Source organism: Gobio gobio, assembly GCF_949357685.1.
Source record: "Gobio gobio genome assembly, chromosome: 1".
Taxonomy (NCBI): domain Eukaryota; kingdom Metazoa; phylum Chordata; class Actinopteri; order Cypriniformes; family Gobionidae; genus Gobio; species Gobio gobio.
The window spans coordinates 14,401,410-14,419,274 of record NC_137097.1 but is presented as its reverse complement, the minus strand read 5'-3'; the positions used below and the strand labels follow the sequence as shown (position 1 = coordinate 14,419,274).

The following is a 17,865-nucleotide window of genomic DNA, read 5'->3' as shown; positions in this document are numbered from 1 at the left end:
TCTCATTGAATTTCATCTCATTCATTATGCTTACACTACATCCTGTATCAATTTCAAAATGTACTGTCTTCTTATTCACTTCCATAGTCACTTCAAACGGTTTTATTAGTTGAATTGATGTCTCCGTTTCCATGCAGTTTAATGGGAATTCTTCCTCTTCAGATCTATCACCATCCTGATTTTCACAGTCTACATTATATGATCGGTGTGGACATGAACGCCGCTCTGCTCGGTATGCTTTCTCTGCTCTGTATGCTTTCTTTTCCTTGGGGTATGCACTTACTTTATTTTTATTTCTGCAAGCCTTGGCTATGTGCCCTATTTTCCCGCAACAGTGACACTTTGCCTCCTTAAATTTACACTCAGCTGCGCTGTGTTGCTTCCCATGACATCGGTAGCATTCTTTTTCTGTCTTTTTCCATTCTCCCTCCTTTTTCCATGTACTCTCCGTCTTCATGCTGTTACATGCTAACGGTGCTTTATGGAGGTCTTGAACATTTTTACTAGCAGCTTCAGCAGCTACTGCAATTTTGAACGCTTTCTCAAAAGTCAAATCCGTTTCGGATAGCAAGCGTCTTTGAATCCTGTCGTCATTAATACCGCATACCAATCGGTCTCTTAATATCTGTTCCAGTGTAGTACCATATTTACAATCATGCGCTAATCGTCTCAATTCTGCTACGTATGCACTGACAGTCTCTGTTGGCTAGCAGGAGCGCAAGTCGAATTTGTATCTCTGTACTATTTCGCTCGGTTTTGGGTTGAAGTGCTCTTTCATTAAAGTTTTCAACTGACCGTATGTTTAAGTGCTGGGCTTATCTGGATTCACCAGGTTCCTTATGAGCTTGTATGTGGCTAGACCCACCACGCTGATGAGGATAGCTCTTTGCTTCTCTCCGTTATCAATTCCGTTAGCTTCAAAAAACTGCTCTAGTATCTCACAATACTCTTCCCATGTCTGGTCCTTCACATCAAAAGCCGACAGAGTGCCTATCATCGTTGTCATCTTAGCGTTTGTCTCCATGAATCCTCCGGTCCGATGCTAACATTAGCCCCTCGCTCTCCCACCGTCAGCTCTCTGAACTAATCCAGTGTCATCCGTCTTCAGACCCACGCTTATTTTATCCTTCCAATATCCTCGTCGCCAATATCTGCTAACTTCAGTAATGATAGGACGGGATCACACAGCATAACTGGACTTCGTATTTTATTGGCATTCCTACCATAACAGAGCATCCATACACAACTGTTATTCCATGCTTAGACTTCCTTGTCTCTCCTTTTCAGCACCCACATGAACCTGAAGGTCAACTGCACCTCTTGTGGTGTGGGGTGGAACTGCCAGTAACTATCACATTAATATCAGGATACCACAGATTTGAAATTAAGCATGACCACACTTGTGGCTTCACTCTAGTTGTGGTCATAAGTTGTTAAACTACAATCATATAATATTTATATATATTTAAAAATATATTTTTAATATTTGTTTTTATGTTTGAGCCTATATATCTCCATATTAATAACAGTCTAAGCAATTCTGAGTATTCAGCTGTAAACTCTCAAGTGTTGGCTTTCTAAATATAGCAGCAGCCTTTTTACTATGGGTATGTCAAATGGCCCCACTTGCCAAAATGGGGGCTGACAGGCAAATCGTTAAAAGGTTTTGTTATAATATCACAGAACAATAACATAGTTACATCTCTGAAAATGAATACAATATTTGTAACTTAAATAATAATCAAGTAAAGAGACTATATGTTGAGGAGTAGCATCACTTATACAGTCTTACAGTTACACCCGGCCCTTTGAGGGCAGCCATAATGCCGAAGTGGCCCTCAGTGAAAATGAGTTTGACAGCCCTGAGTCTAAAACGAAAACTTTTAAACACTGGCTGGTTATGTACCTGTTGAAACATTTATTTTGAAATTGAAATTTAACAACAACAAAAAAGTTATGGACTGTAGCTTTAAAAGGTATGAGCAGTGCTTATGTATAAGTGTAAGGACTCTTTTAGGGTGCTTTCACACTTGGTTCGATTGCCTGGGCTGAACCCGAGTTCGATTGCTCCCCCCTCCCCCTGCCCCCGCTGGACTGTGTTCATATTATATTATTTGGGTCCGAACCGGGGTGCGTTTGTGTCATCAAAGCAGCAGCTGTTTACCCTGTTGCTTGGTAACGACTGCGAGTGAGAGGGTGGCAAAATGCATAGCGTTGCTCACCTCACTTTGATATTTTTGTTTTTGAACCGTTGGTTTTGTTACCAAAGCTTCAGTACGTAATGGCACTTGTGTCTGCCGCGAATGTACTGCAAATGCTCTAAAGAACGCTGAAGGATAGTAGAAATGATCTTTAGTTTCTAAATTCTTTATTGCTGATCTAATGCTTTGGACAGTTGAAGCATTCAAAAATCAAACACAAGTTCAAAACTGCATCCCATCTACTTTTGTGTGAAAGCCTAGAGGTCTTGAGGAGCTGGACAGGTGGAAAACCAGTCCTCTACTAGCGTTATTTCCTTCTATACACATTGGAGGTTGTGTTAAAGGCAATACTGCCAAATGACATGTACCTTTATTTTAGTGTAGCCATCACAATCTTAATATTTCCAAGTTTTGTGCTGGAACAGTTAATTATATCTGATGCTTTCACAAATACAGTTTTCTCACCGTATTTATTTTGTTACTGAAAGGAAAATGCACAGCACATATTTATATATTCACACGGCTTCTCTCCAGTGTGAACTCTCATGTGCCTGTTAAGGATTCCTTTTCTGTTAAAACTCTTTCCACACTGAGGGCAGGTGTAAGGCTTCTCTCCAGTGTGGATTCTTATGTGGTCTTGAAAGTGTCCTTTTCGAGTGAACCTCTTTCCACACTGTTGGCAGGTGTAAGGCTTCTCTCCAGTGTGGATTCTTATGTGGTCTTGAAAGTGTCCTTTTCGATTGAAACTCTTTCTACACCACCTGCAGGTGTAAGCCGTCTCTCCAGTGTGAGTTCTTATGTGCCTGTTATAGTTTCCTTTATGAGTCAAACTCTTTCCACACTGTTGGCATGTGAAATAAGTTTCTGTCTTTTGAGCTTTTTCTCGTGAAGAATTTTTTTCAGTCTGTGAGCAACTAAAAGCTGTTTCTTCAGTTATGAAATCGTGATTCTCATATTGATCTTTCTCTTTCCTTCCATTCAGATCTTGACTCTCCTCTTTCAGTGACATCAGGTCTAAGAAAAAAAAGACAAATCAAATTTTACCTGCATGTTTTAACTTTTATGTTTTGATGATTTTTAATTTCTAATGAATAAAAAATAAATTAAATTAATGTTTTATGCCTTTATTTGATTGTCAATAAAATGTAAATACACAACAACATATCTGATAAAAATACACAAACACAATATCTGAAGGAAAAAAATTGATTGAAATGGATCCTTTGGATGAGAGACTGAGGTCCTGACTCTCTGTGGTCATTAAAAATCGGTAAAAGAGTAGGGGTGTAACCCCGGCATCCTGGCCAAATTTACCCATTGGCCCCTGTCCATCATGGCCTCCTAAACATCCCCATATAGCGATATGCTGATTGGCTTCATCGGTCTATCTCCTCTTAACCAATCAGCTGGTGTGTGGTGGGCATTCTGGCTCAATATGGCTGCGTCTCATCATCCAGGTGGTGCTACACATTGGGGTTGGTTGAGGAGATTCCCCCTTTCTATATGTAAAGCACTTTGAGTACCCAGAAAAGCGCTATATAAATGTAAAATTATTAGTATTATTCTTAAAATCACTGATTGTTAAATCATTGACTATTAAAAAGTAATTAAACCATTAAAATGGAATCCAGAATAAAAAAGGAATTGGAGGGGGGAAATGTTTTTCATGGCCCTGAAATTGCAATAATATTAATAATAATAATTTATAAAATTATATATATATATATATATATATATATATATATATATATATATATATATATATATATATATATATATATATATATATATATACAAAAATTTGATGTAACCATTAAAATGGGAGTTAAAAAAATTTATAATCAAAAAAATCTAAATCCAGAAAAATTAAAACAAAAAAACTTGGGGAAAAACTAAATCATTTCATAGGGCCCTAATATGAGCCGTGTCTGTGCTGTCGTCTCCACTGGTTTCAAAACATGCCTCAGTTATATTGTCATTTTCTGCTCTTTGCAACATCACAACCTTGTTTCTGCAGTAACTTTCAGCATGTCTCCTAAAACAACTTCTGACATTTATGTTTTACAGTTGTGTTCAAAATAATAGCAGTGTGATTAAAAAAGTGAGTAAAGCTCAAAATCCTTATAATAACTTTTATTTCAATACACGCAAATGCATTGGGAACACTGCACATTCTGTTCTAAAACAAAACATGAAGAAAAATTTATCAAATTACTTTAGAGAAAGTGAAGAGAAAGTGAAGAAAAAGTAATATTAGGCTGTTCAAAAAATAGCAGTGTCTGCATTTTTCTATACAAAGTCAAACATTTCCTGTATATACTGAAAAATGCTTGAAGATTTCGCTTTCTTGTCAATCACTGGACTAATATTTAGTCGAATAACCGCGGTTTCTGAGAACTGCTTCACATCTGTGTTGCATGGAGTCGACCAACTTCTGGCATCTGTGATCAGGTTTTCCAGCCCAGATGATTGCACAACATGCCACAATTCCTCTGCATTTCTTGGTTTGGCCTCAGAAACAGCATTTTTGATGTCACCAAGTTTTCTAATGGGCTGGCCTCTCCGTAACGTTAATCTTGTTGGTCTGGAACCAAGATGCTGCTCGCTTACTGGTGTGTTTGGGGTCGCTGTCTTGTTGAAACACCCATTTCAAGGGCATTTCCTCTTCGGCATAAGGCAAAATGACCTCTTTAAGTAACTGATCCATGATCCCTGGAATGCGATAAATAGGCCCAACACCCGGGGGCGCAGCTAAGGGGGGGGTTACGACGATTCTAAGGGCCCACACACTTTTGGGGCCCCCAGAGATCAGTTTTATTAGTAGTAACAGTACTAGTAGTAATGTATTGTAAATGTATAATCTACCAAAGAGTTGCAAATATAAAAAAATGATGGTGCATTTCCGGCAAAATCCAGCAAAACGCTCCACTCATGAACCGCTCACACTCACCGGTAAAACTACGTTCACTCAAATCCCACTCCGACATGAAAATTCTCTGTGCTATAATTGTTGCAGCCATTAAGGTATTTATTTTTATATTTATGTTTAAATATTATAATGTTGTTTTTATGTTGTCTATGTTGTCAATCTGTCGATCTATGACGATTATGAAAAGTGAACAGCATGAGATAGGACACATCATAAGATGAATGGAGTTGATCAGACATGATTGTGACCACTTCATTAAGTTTTGTTTTGTATAAATTGTTTCTTAATTTTAATCAATGTTTCATCAGCCAATCGGGGCATTCTGGGTAGAGCGAGCGGAGCTTAATTGGTCAGTATTATTAAATTGCAGACAAAGATTTTGGATAGCTAGGTTGGTGTGGTAGAGGGTCCAACATCAAATTCTTTCATAGGGCCCAAAACTGCTAGCGGCGCCCCTGCCAACACAATAGTATGAGAAACATCCCCATATCATGATGCTTGCGCCACCATGCTTCACTGTCTTCACTGTCTACTGTGGCTTGAATTCAGTGTTTGGGAGTCGTCTGACAAACTGTCTGTGGCCCCTAGACCTAAAAAAGAACAATCTTGCTTTCATCGGTCCACAAAATTGCGCCATTTCTCTTTAGGCCAGTCAATGTTTTCTTTGCAAATTGTAATCTCTTCAGCACATGTAGTTTTTTCAACAATGGGACTTTGCGGGGGCTTATTGCCGATAGCTTGGCTTCACGTAGGCGTCGTCTAATTGTTACAGTACTCACAGGTAACTTTAGACTTTCTTTGATCTCCCTGGAGCTGAGCTTTGCCATTTTGGCTATTCTTCGATCCATTCGAATGGTTGTTTTTCCGTTTTCTTCCACGTCTTTCTGGTTTTGGTTGCCATTTTAAAGCATTTGATATCATTTTAGCTGAGCAGCCTATCATTTTCTGCACTTCTTTATTTGCTTTCCTGTCTCTAATCCAGTGGTTTTCAAACCTGTCCTGGAGGACCCCCAGCCATGCACATTTTGTATGTCTCCCATATTTGACACAACCAGTTCAGGTCTCGCGGTCTTTAATATTGAGCTCATGAGTTGAATCAGGTGTGTTAGATGAGGGGTCCTCCAGGACAGGTTTGTAAACCCCTGCTCTAATCAACTTTTTAATCAAAGTACGCTGTTCTTCTGAACAATGTCTGGAACAACCCAAGATTTTCAGAGAGAAATGCACAGGACAACATTTGCTGCCTTTGTCCTTAAAGGTTCATAAAACCCTAAACCAAATTTTCTGAGATTTTAACAGAGTTATGAGTGTTGAGCATCATAGAAGTCAATGTTACCATCCATTAATTTTGATTGTAGGAGAAAACTAGTTAATTTAAAAAAAAAATTGCACTATATTCAACTTCTGGGTTTAAATTCATCTTTGTATCAACATCACAGAATATGACGCTTTGTCGTACTATAGTACAGCGATGACTCATCGATGTCTCGTAATTATTCATGAGTCTGCGTGTCCTTATCCTATGAGAAGACGTCTTGCTTAATAAATGCCTCGCTTAACACAGCAGCACGCATTGATTGACAGGCACTTCAAAGAGTGAGATCGCATTCGTAAGTGAGAGATGCATTAATGGATCAAAAACACGTCATTATTTTTTGCTTTGTATTAGTTTCTGCGTCGCATAAGTTCTCTTCAGTAGATCCAGAGTCTTCACACAAACGCGATTCATCCACACTGTGAGTGTAACCTCTCTTTACGGCCCATTAACCAATCAAATGGCTCATAAAACACTGCAAAATAAGCCTGAAAAATTATCAGTGATGCATCAGCGTGTTCGTATATATTTCCTATAGAGAGAACATGCGAATGGCAATGGCTGTGCATTTATTTGTGCAATAAATGACAGCTGTCATAGGATATGTATTTTATGTATTTGTGTAATTTAAGGTGAGCTTACTAAACCATGTGTATATTGTGTTACATAATGATATTTTGCAGCGTGCAATTTTTTGGGAAGCGTTGATGCTTTTACTGATAAAACTCTGAATCAGAAGCCGTTGTTGTGTTGTTGTCAGTCAGTCAGTCAGTCTCTCCTCACCCCCTCCACTCCGCAGCTTAACCACGCCCACTTTTATAGCATTTTTCAAAACTGTGGTGGGAACTGACGGCTGCTAAAACAGGGTGTTTCATGACCCTTTAATCCCTAGACGTATGAGCTGTTCTGGGGCTCTTTAGAAGTTTTGACATGCTCTTACATTAGTGTTTTTTTTCTGATGTCTCTAAACATATTAATGGCAAAAGTGTAATTACACTGTATTCAGCACAAACTGGGCAACCATGATATGTGAGCAACATGAATGTACATGTTTGTATTTTGGAGAGAATAATGTTTATGCATGTTTTCTGAAAGAATAAAAAAAATTGTTTTAAAATGAAGGCCTCAAAACAAACAATAGATGTGTTCACAAGACTTTTGACTAATGGGTGTATTTGCCTAGAGCTTTTGCTTCAAACTGATGTGAGAATCATTGAGGCGTGAACGATCCATGAATAATAATGTGATCACTCCTGAACAAAAGAGCTGCATAATGAATGAGCTTCAGGTAGGCCTACTATATTTTAGGTTTACTAGAAAAGTACAGTAACAGTAAAAAAAATAGTTTTCTGGGGGAAAAAATCTAAATGTTTTTACTTAAAGCAAGATAAATTATCTGCCAAAAAAAGAAACAAGATTTCAAGATTTTTTGAGAGAAGAGCTAAAACAAAACAGTAATATTGTGACACTGAACCCAATTCAATATTCAATAAATACAAATAACTGAATAATTGGTAATGATTAGGGATGCACGATATTATCGGAACGACATCGGAATCGGCAGATATTTGCATATAAATATATTATCGGCATCGGCCCGATAAGGAAAATGACGCCGATGTGCTTTGCCGATATGAAGAGTGTTGATTATGCGCAGGCGTCAACTCGAATGTTTTTGTAAAGAGTGCTAAAGCCATGTCAGCCGTGTGGACATACTTTACTATAAGTCAGACCGATTGCAAAGCATCAGTTCTGCGAGGAGGAGCTAATCCACACTCATTTAACACGACAAATCTAATAGCTCACTTAAAAAGTTGCCACCATGATCTTTATGAGCTATTCTTGAAGAAAAAAGAAAAAAACGTGCCAAAGAAAACTCGTCAAGAGCAAATCATTCAATCATTTGAAAAGGCAAACAAATTCAGCAAAGATCACCCAAAGGTAAAAGCTGTGAACCGAAAATAATCAAAATGATTGCTCGTGATAACCAACCTTTTAGTGTTGTGGAAGATGAAGGATTCCGTCGACTGATTAACTACTTAGAGCCGCGGTATGCTATGCCTAGCCGTCGCTATTTCTCAGATGTGGCCTTACCTGAACTGTATAGCAGGGATGGAAATTAGCACCCGCCACCAGCCAAATGCGGGTGATTTTGTGTTGTGGCGGGTAGATTCGCTTCACCTACCGGCCACCGTGGCGGGTAAATAAAAATAGCATAGCCGACTGTTTCAGCTGGACGGCGGACACTTTTAGAGGAGTCACACCTTCAAAAAGAAATGTGCCGTTACAAATCAAATTCACAATATGCAGTAGAGAAGTTAATTTGCGCGTGGTTGCGTTAAGCGGCGTTATTGCCATAGCGGCGGAGTCTCGAGAACATGCGCTGGACACGTGCACGGTTTTTTAAAGACATATCGAGCTCGCGTCGCATCCACCGTTTGAACGCAAGAGGATCTCCAGATATAGAGCTGAATAGAAAAAAAGGCATCAATGGGTCTGTCCAGTAACTCGTGATGAACCTCAGGTGAACTGCACACTTTATGAGAAGCATTTCAGTTGCTCAGACTGACTGACTTAAAGAAGCAGTAGTGACACAGAGAGAGACCGGATAGCTGAACCGAATGGCTTCAGCCAAGTGCAAGCAAAACTCACGTAGGCAGGCTATCTGACGTTTCACATGGGGTTTATTATCAGCGCCATTCCCATGCACTAATGGGGTAACGTTAGTTTGCAACACTTCACTGACAACAGCGTTATTGAATGGAAAAATAAACGATAAAGAGCAACAGAAATATATAAAGCATACATGCAGCTCACAGCTCGTGCTCCATCTAAGGACTGCCCACTCAGCGAGTGAGTGAAATAAGTGCCTTCCCCCTTAAAGGAGCAGCACCGAATTGTACTTGTTACAAGGTATAGGTCTATTGTTTTTTTAAATGGATAATATATTTATATAATATTCCATACATTATCAGAGCTTGGCAGACAGAATTATTATATATTTTTAGATTAGTGGTTCAGAATGACTGCTTAAAGGGACAGTTCACCCAAAAATGAAAATTCTGTCATCATTTACTCACCCTCAAGTTGTTCCAAACATGTACACATTTCTTTGTTATGTTGAACACATTGGAAGATTCATTCCTACTATGGAAGTCATTGGTGCCCCCAAAGCAGCCTGGGTACAAACTTTCAGCAAAATATCTTCTTTTGTGTTCAGCAGAACAAAGAAACTCATACAGGTTTGGAACATCATGAGGGAGAGTAAATGATGACCGAATGTTTTAGTTTTGGGTGAACTATCCCTTTAAAGTGCACCAAATAGGCTTTGGAAATAAATTAAATAATCAAATGTAAAATAATATAAAAATGTTATATTGTCGTGAATGGGTGTCCCTTATTTTGCCACACTGAAGGTGGCAACCCTAGTATGTCGTCAACACGCTTCAGAAGATGCCAAAACGAATAGTTTCATTGTTGGGACTAAAAACCTAAAACTGGAAGCCATAAAAGACCACGAATCATCCAAATGCCACATCCATTAATCTGCCCTACTCATTTAATGAAATAAATATCAGTTCATGGTTTGTGTGTGTATAAGAGAGAAAGAGAAAATGCCAGTATTTCATTGAGACTTGAGATTAAATAAACTGCTGAAGTATTGTAGAGCTTGTAGTATTAATTTTCACATGCAGTTACACATTGTCGGTTAAAAACAAGAAATGGCTGGTAAAAACATTGAGTGGCTGGTAGATTTTGAAATCCACCAGCCACAGTGGCCGGTGGACAAAAAAGTTAATTTCCATCCCTGCTGTATAGTGTCATGTATGTCCACATAGAGAAGCTCCTCACTGATGTCACTTCTGTGAGCTTTACAACTGATATCTGGACATCGAGTGTGAGCCCTGTCAGTATGTTGAGCCTCACTGCCCAGTGGATTGACCAGGATTTCGTCCTTAAAAAGGCGATTCTACACTCGCAAGAGTGTCCGGGCTTGCACACAGCTGCAGCGATTGCGTCCGCGTTTGAAGCGATGATTGAGAAGTGGAAAATCCCCAAAGAGAATGTACACTTAGTGCTACGAGACAACGCGCGGAACATGACCAAAGCGATGGATGAGTTTGGAGTCCCAAGTTTACCATGCATGGCACACACACTGCAGCTGGCAGTGCATGAAGGTGTCCTATCACAGCACAGCATTGCCGATGTTGTGGCCTTGGGAAAGAGAATGGTGGGACATTTCAAGCACTCACAACTTGCATGCAGTCGCCTGCAAGGTATACAGAAGGAGCTTGGGATGCCAATAAAACGTCTGCAACAAGATGTCGCAAGTAGGTGGAATTCGATGTTTTATATGATGGAAAGCTTGGTCGAGTAGAAGAGGGCACTAGGCACATATGCTGAATTTGAACTTCCTGCATTATTGACAGCAAATCAATGGGGAATTCTTGAAAATATGATCACACTTCTTGCACCCTTTGAGCAGCTGACCAGAGAAATCAGTTCTGCAGAGGCCTCCGCAGCTGATGTTATTCCCGCTGTTATGGCACTGACACGGCTGCTTGGCAAAAGCAGTGACGCAGACAGAGGCGTACAGACAGCCAAAGAAACCTTGCTGAAAGCAGTAAGTGTGCAAAGCAAACCACTTTATCTAATTGAAACCATGCTTGATGCCCGATACAAAGACCGGTATTTTGACGAGGATAAGAAGATGATTGTCCGCGACCTGCTGCTTAAATTCGTGGATGAAAGGATGGACAGTGATGATCAACGCAGAGATGCCAGCACAGAGGATCCGCCAGAGAAGAAGCCAAGAAAAGCATCACTGCTGCTGGATATGTATGAAGAAATTTTGGAGGAAAATGTCTTGTTGGACAAGCAAATCAGCACTGAAACCTCATCACAGGTTCGTTATTTTGTTTCCAGCAAATAATATATAAAAATATAAAAAAAATATAGGCTTACAGTAGCCTATATATTTGTATTATTATTATTATTTTTTGTGCTATTTTGTAGGTCCGCGCATACCTAGCTGAAGCCACAATTCCCTGGAAAGACAGTCCATTATATGGACTTACAATGGCCGCTGCGTGTGTGTGTGTCCGTTAAGTCCACGAGACCACAGGGTGTCCCATTTGTCATTTTAGTTCTCAGAAGGGTGCTCGTGAGTGCCCCCTTTGAGGTCGATATGCGCCCTCGATGCGCACTTCAGCCGAGCACGCACTGGTGCGGGTTACAATGCAGACTTCTTCCCGGCAGTCAAAGCGGCATTACGTTGTGAAAGTGTGTACTCAGAGGAAGACAGTGAGGGTTTAGGGTGCCATTTGGGACAGGGTCAAAGACTGGCTGTAGGGAGTACTGTCCCAACAGCAACAAACAATTTCCGAGACTATAGAAACGCAAGAATTTCCACTTTTCACATCCTCTCGGCCAACCAGAAATGTAAAGAAAAAGCACATCGAGATGGAGGAGACTTCATCAGACCAGGCTGAAGTTATGTTGACTGAAATCCTCTCGCTGGGAGTCAGTCTAGGCAGTATTGACGGCAGATTAAGTGCGATTGACAGTCGTTTGGACAATATTCCTACTTCAGTAATCAATACAGGAAGCCCTTTCTAATTTGTCTGGCAGAGTGTCGTCAAATGAGACGTGCTTAATGGAGGCCGAATGCAGAATCTCCAAAATCAAATCCTCATCAGATCAGGCTGGGTTTACCTGGTCTAGGCCATTTCAGGAGCGACTCGCAGAACAGGATAGCAGATTCAGTCAATTAAAAGCGTTCGTCATTCCTGAATCTTTGCAGAATAAGTGGACGTTGGTCCTCTAAAGAAACATGACAAAACTTTTCTTCAAATTGTGAATGTAGTTTCCCAACCGGGGTGCCGTCTGAAGAGAGCAGGGGTGCCGTGTAAAAGTCCTTCAAATATTTTTTTTTTTGTTCAAATTTTTCAAATAATTCTCTCTTTGTAAACTTTGTTCAATGCATGCGAGCGCTGTCGTAGGTTCGAATGTGACCAGTAATTTTCGCCGTCATCACCCGGGTTTAGTGCCAGAAGACTCGAATGAGAAGTAGCGCGCACTGTGAGAAAATGTGTCTCTGTGCACTCATCCGAAAGCGCGCACACGTCTCACAGCGCGCAAATACTGAGTTCTCTTTCAAGTCTTACTTTTTGTGTGAGTTTGTCCGTTCAAGAGCATGTCAACATGTCCATCTTGAGTATTCTAGCAGACATAGTCTGTATATGCCTTAGGTAAACTTAATGTAGTCGAGAAAGACGACGCATATCCGAGCATTAGGTCTTAAAGGGGCAGTAGCCTTTACTGCTGTCTGTTTAATGTCAAACAACAAAAGACAAGGACATCACTCACTGCTCTTGACTGAATAGCTTTTGTAAGTTTAAAAATGATTAATCTTTAATGTATAGAGTCAAATATGCAATGTTATTTTACATTTGATCAATTTCTGTACCTGAAAACTATTGTTAGACGTACCTGAAAAATCTGAAAAGCATAGTTTATTTTATTAGTATCTTTGCTCAATAGTATTTATTTGTGCTGCTGCTTGTATTTAAATTATTCGTTCTTATTATTTTCTTTATTTTTATTTGACAGTAGGGCTTTTTTCACTGAACATAGCAAATACTGAACCGTACCGAAACCGTGAGCCTAAAACCGTGATACAAACCGAACCGTGAGCAAACTGTACCGTTACACCCCTAGGGTAACGTATGCGAGGGGGGGCCACAAAATGGAGAACATTTTCAAAGGGTGCCATGACTGAAAAAAGGTTGGGAAACACTGGTTTAGACTACAGAAAGCAAGCAGTGCAGCCGTTATAGTGCGATCAACAGAAAATCCCTCTATAAATCAATGACTCTAACGGCACAAAATAAATCTCTTATTTACATCGAGTATAAGCTTTGCTTGTTATTATGAGAGGATCTGCGAGCGTGTAGACTTGAAGAATGACAAGTTTACTCCAACCAGCAGGACTGAGGACATTCACAAGACATTCTTCACAAATATCCAATGACTGAGTTCAGCTTTAAGAATGAAACCAACCTGTTTGTTCCTCAGTTTCTTCATGTTTCACTCTCAATGTTTCTTCAATCTTCACGTCTTCTCTCTCCTCTTTCTCTGTTTGTTCCTCAGTTTCTTCATGTTTTTCTCTCAATGTTTCTTCAATCTTCACATCTTCACTCTCCTCTTTCTTTGTTTGTTCCTCAGTTTCTTCATGTTTTTCTCTCAATGTTTCTTCAATCTTCAGGTCTTCACTCTCCTCTTTAATAAACACCATCTTTGTAAAGGATGTCAGTCACTTCTCCAGGAGTTTTTCTGTGAGTTTGTCTTGTTTAAGATGAGAATAATTAACAGAAAGAAAAAAAAATCCACATTAAATCTTTGAATGTCTCAATCAGCATCAGCACAGTCTCAGTAACACTCACATATATATATATATATATATATATATATATATATATATATATATATATATATATATATATATATATATACACACACACACACACATACATATAATTTTTATTTTATTTAATGATTGTAGAAATAGAGATAGAAATAGAGTGCTTTGAATCACTGAATCATTTTCCAAAGCAATTGACTCAATCTCTCATCTCTACTCGCCAGAGACTGAGCTCATGTTTATATGATGAACTGATTCACGATAGAGAGAGAAATGAGAAGCTGCTTCTGTTACTCATGAGTTTATTCTGTTACTTTACTCACACGACGTTAATAAGTGTTAGATAAAGCAATGCAATGTTACATTTAATAATACATCATTCAATCTGCGTCGCCTGTAAAACTTTGAAGATTGTTTCTATTGTTTAAAAACACTTTAAACGCTTAAAACACAAACCTTTCTTCACCAGAATCACAACAGATGCAGGAGCGTGGCGCAGACTTATGACGTCACACCACCACACCAAAATAAAAGTCCCGATTACACACTCCAGGCCACATTCACAGAAGTGCACACATACAAATAATACAAGAGATGAAATTCAGAGTTGAATGTATTGCTGAAATACATGTTGTTCAATGATGTGCTGAAAATATTATGAAACTAGTAAAGACTGAGAGACTTTGTCTAAAAGTAAAAACTGTATTGTTTAGGGGAATAAATTATTTATCTTATTTATATAAATGATCTATATCTAGATAAATAGATTTACATCTAGATATATTCTTAATGATAAATATATTATTAAATAATAAATATGTAATATAATATCTCAATCATTTTTGAGTGACAGGGAAGAAGACATTGTTGAATAAAGTCATTATTTTTGTTTATTTGTTTGCGCATGAGAAGTATTCTCGTCGCTTCATAACATGAAGATTGAACCACTGCAGTCACATGGACTATATTTAAAAAAAATTACAACCTTTCTGGTAAATGAAAGTGTTAAATTACTGTCTATGGAGAGGTCAGTGAGCTCTCGGATTTCATCAAAAATATCATAATTTGTGTTCTGAAGCTGAACGAAGGTCTGACGTCTGCATTGCTCAAATGAGTAAATGTATAGTCTTTATGATCAGTGTAAAGAAACCATGATCTTCAATAAGTCTCTGTAGATTTATCAACTTTAATATCAGCGAACAACAATATAAGGTTACCTACTGTAGTTAAATTCATTTCATTTAAATAAACCATGTCTTTTGTACCATATTTTATATTTATAAATAGCATCAGCTCCAAAATATAGTGTGTCATACATTCACTTTTCAAAACAGAAGAGTAGAGATTAGAGCAGGGTTGCCAACTTTTAAGATCAGGTTGGAGTGAGATTTTCTTTTTTTTTTGGGGGGGGGGGGGGGGGGGGGTATACGACGGTATATCGATTTCGATTTCAGTATCAATTCATAGCCTGCTGTACATATAAGGAATTAAGGATATGTACGTTATTAACATTTTTAAATTTCACATTTAAAGAAATCTAGTGTTTGATCATATCTAAATATTTATTCAAATGCAAAACTGCTATTTTTTTTTTTGAGCAACTAGATTAGATACATGTATATTGATTAAAGAGCAATAAAAGCACCAGTGGGTAATGGCATTACTGAAATGATTATTTTTCGAGCCACAAAATGACTCTAATTTGCCTCTTTGAATAAGAATTCTCTAATTTAACCTTAATTACTACACTAATTCTAATATAAATAATAAAAATATTAGAAGAAAAACATTTTAAGTGGTAATTAATGGACCATAATTATTTCACAAATAGTATATAGATATATGTCTCCAAAATATCTCAAAATATTCAATAAATAGCCTATTATTGAACTGAAATATAGAACATTTATTCAATTGAAAAATAGTTAAGGTGTATGGTCACATTTGACCATCAATGTGTATGAGTGTGACCAATTAGTAGGCTAATGAATACCTGAGGGTTAAATACAATAAAAAACATTAACATTATGTGAACAATGTTGCATCTCCATGATCACTCTCCATTATAAAACGATCCTGTATGGTTGACGTAATAATCAATGCACACGATGCTGTACTGTTTACCAAAACTTGCTGCAAACACCTGTAAAGTGGAGCTGTTGTGTATCAAGCCATTCAAATGTATTGACACAGCGCTAGAAGTATTGAGAGCTCCGTGAAGCACGTGACAGCGCGCATCGCTGGGAGATGAGAGAGCGTTGCAACTCCGTTTTTCAACACTCTGGCTTTAACTGTTATGTATTAGCGCCAAAACGCTATTTATTGTTTGAATTTCGCATTAAAACTTAAAAGAATTTAAAAGCTTAGACTTTGTTTAATATCAAAAGCAGGTTTGGCAATTTGGCGTGAGATTAAGTTGGGCAGCGTGAGAGCGTGAGACTGAGCCTGAAAGCGTGAGTATCACGCCAAATGCGTGAGAGTTGGCAACCCTGTTAGAGACTGTGGAATATTTATGTTAATGATAAGTTGGAAATGACTACTGGGTTCTGTTTGCCCTAACACAACATTATATTTGGACATAATCTGGCTGGTCCTGAGGGATATGGCCAGTTTTCAGGTGTTATCAAATCTCCAGTTTGAAGTATTCATAATTCTTATTAAAAAAAATGTGGGCCCTCATGTTTATCTTGTGGTTTTCTAGAAGGTCCCCCTTTAAAAAGACACTTAATAGACTAAGATTACAAACAACATTAATAACATTTTATGTTTACATAGCATAAAGTTAAAATTTTAAGTGGCATAAATTGTAATAAATTGTATCTTCTGTATTTATAGAAAACTCCAGTGCAGAGAAAAAGAAGGATAATAGGAGAAAAAGATCCAAAATCGAGGGGCCAATCTGGAACAACTCAAGTCCATCAGACAGAACTGCTCCTAGAAGACTCTCCAGGCCACCAAAAGTGCTGCAACATGCTGCAACAAGTCCTTCCCCAGGATTACTGGCTGACCTGCGATACCATTGACCTGGCCAGCTTCCTCACAGCAAAGGACAACATGGACATTGATGGGTTTCAGTCAGTTCTGTCCTTTAGTGCTATTGCTAATGGAGGAATTGTGGGAACTCAGCTCTCTGTGTATGACAGTAAAATCGCCCCTCTGGACCCGTGAACCCTACAGACACTGTCCTCGCTGGTAAGGCCAGTCAGACCATTTTGATCTTTTGCAACCAGCTGTGCAGCAGCAATCAAATCTAAACAATTGTGGTGTGTTTTCAATAGCGTTTGCATATGCTCTATGCAAGGGTCATCCACCAAAGCTATTTAAAGCAGTATCACACTTCGCATAAAGACTTAAGAGAGTGAAGCTGAGGTAAACATGACCAAAACTGCAGAACCAGTTTACTGTGTTTGCAGAACAGCTCATAACAAGGAGCTCATGGTCCAGTGCTCCGAATGCCAAGAGCGGTATCATCCTACATGTGCAGATATATTTTAATGTGGCGCATTAATGTTGCCATCTCTAATTATATATGATAGGTTTTTATATACATCTCAGCATTAATCTTTTAGTTAATCCAACCACATTATCCTCATTATTTGAATCCACTTTTATATATAAATATAAGTGTGGCCTTTTTTCCTTTGTCTTCTCTCTCTCTCTCTCTCTCTCTCTCTCTCTCTCTCTCTCTCTCTCTCTCTCTTTCTCTCTCTCCCTCTCTCTTTAAGTGAAACATACCCTAGACATATGTTTTTCATATACGAAGGCTCTATCTGCTCAAATGGAGAAAGGTCCCACAGTTTCTCTATTCCTTGCATTAAGTGGGACGGCTGGACCTCAGTGTCTCGCTGGTGGAAATAATGATTACCAGATGTGTTGTATACATTATCACGTGGCTCACGTTCCTATAACATGAGATATATATGATGTAATTCTTTTCCATTGGATAAGTCTGTTCTCCACCTCTTTCTTTGTCTTATATCTGAGACTTGCCTCCATT

At 38.6% G+C, this 17,865-nt stretch overlaps 1 protein-coding gene across 1 annotated transcript; it reads right to left on the bottom strand.

Moving 5' to 3' along the window:
* Positions 1 to 2,354: 2,354 nt before the first annotated feature.
* On the bottom strand, positions 2,355 to 14,392 carry LOC307131231 (uncharacterized protein). The gene is made up of 3 exons (XM_079824757.1): positions 14,325 to 14,392; positions 13,508 to 13,792; positions 2,355 to 3,215 (listed from the first exon to the last, which is right to left on the bottom strand). The coding sequence occupies exons 2-3, from the start codon at positions 13,740 to 13,742 to the stop codon at positions 2,680 to 2,682; spliced, it is 771 nt and encodes a 256-aa protein (XP_079680883.1). The 5' UTR covers positions 13,743 to 13,792; positions 14,325 to 14,392; the 3' UTR covers positions 2,355 to 2,679.
* Positions 14,393 to 17,865: the final 3,473 nt, after the last annotated feature.

Coding starts and splice junctions, on each gene's coding strand:
- LOC307131231 (XM_079824757.1), bottom strand. CDS start 13,742: ATGGTGTTTATTAAAGAGGAGAGTGAAGACCTGAAGATTGAAGAAACA. Junction 3,216..13,507: donor AGAAACTGAGGAACAAACAG/GTTGGTTTCATT, acceptor TTTTTTTCTTAG/ACCTGATGTCACTGAAAGAG.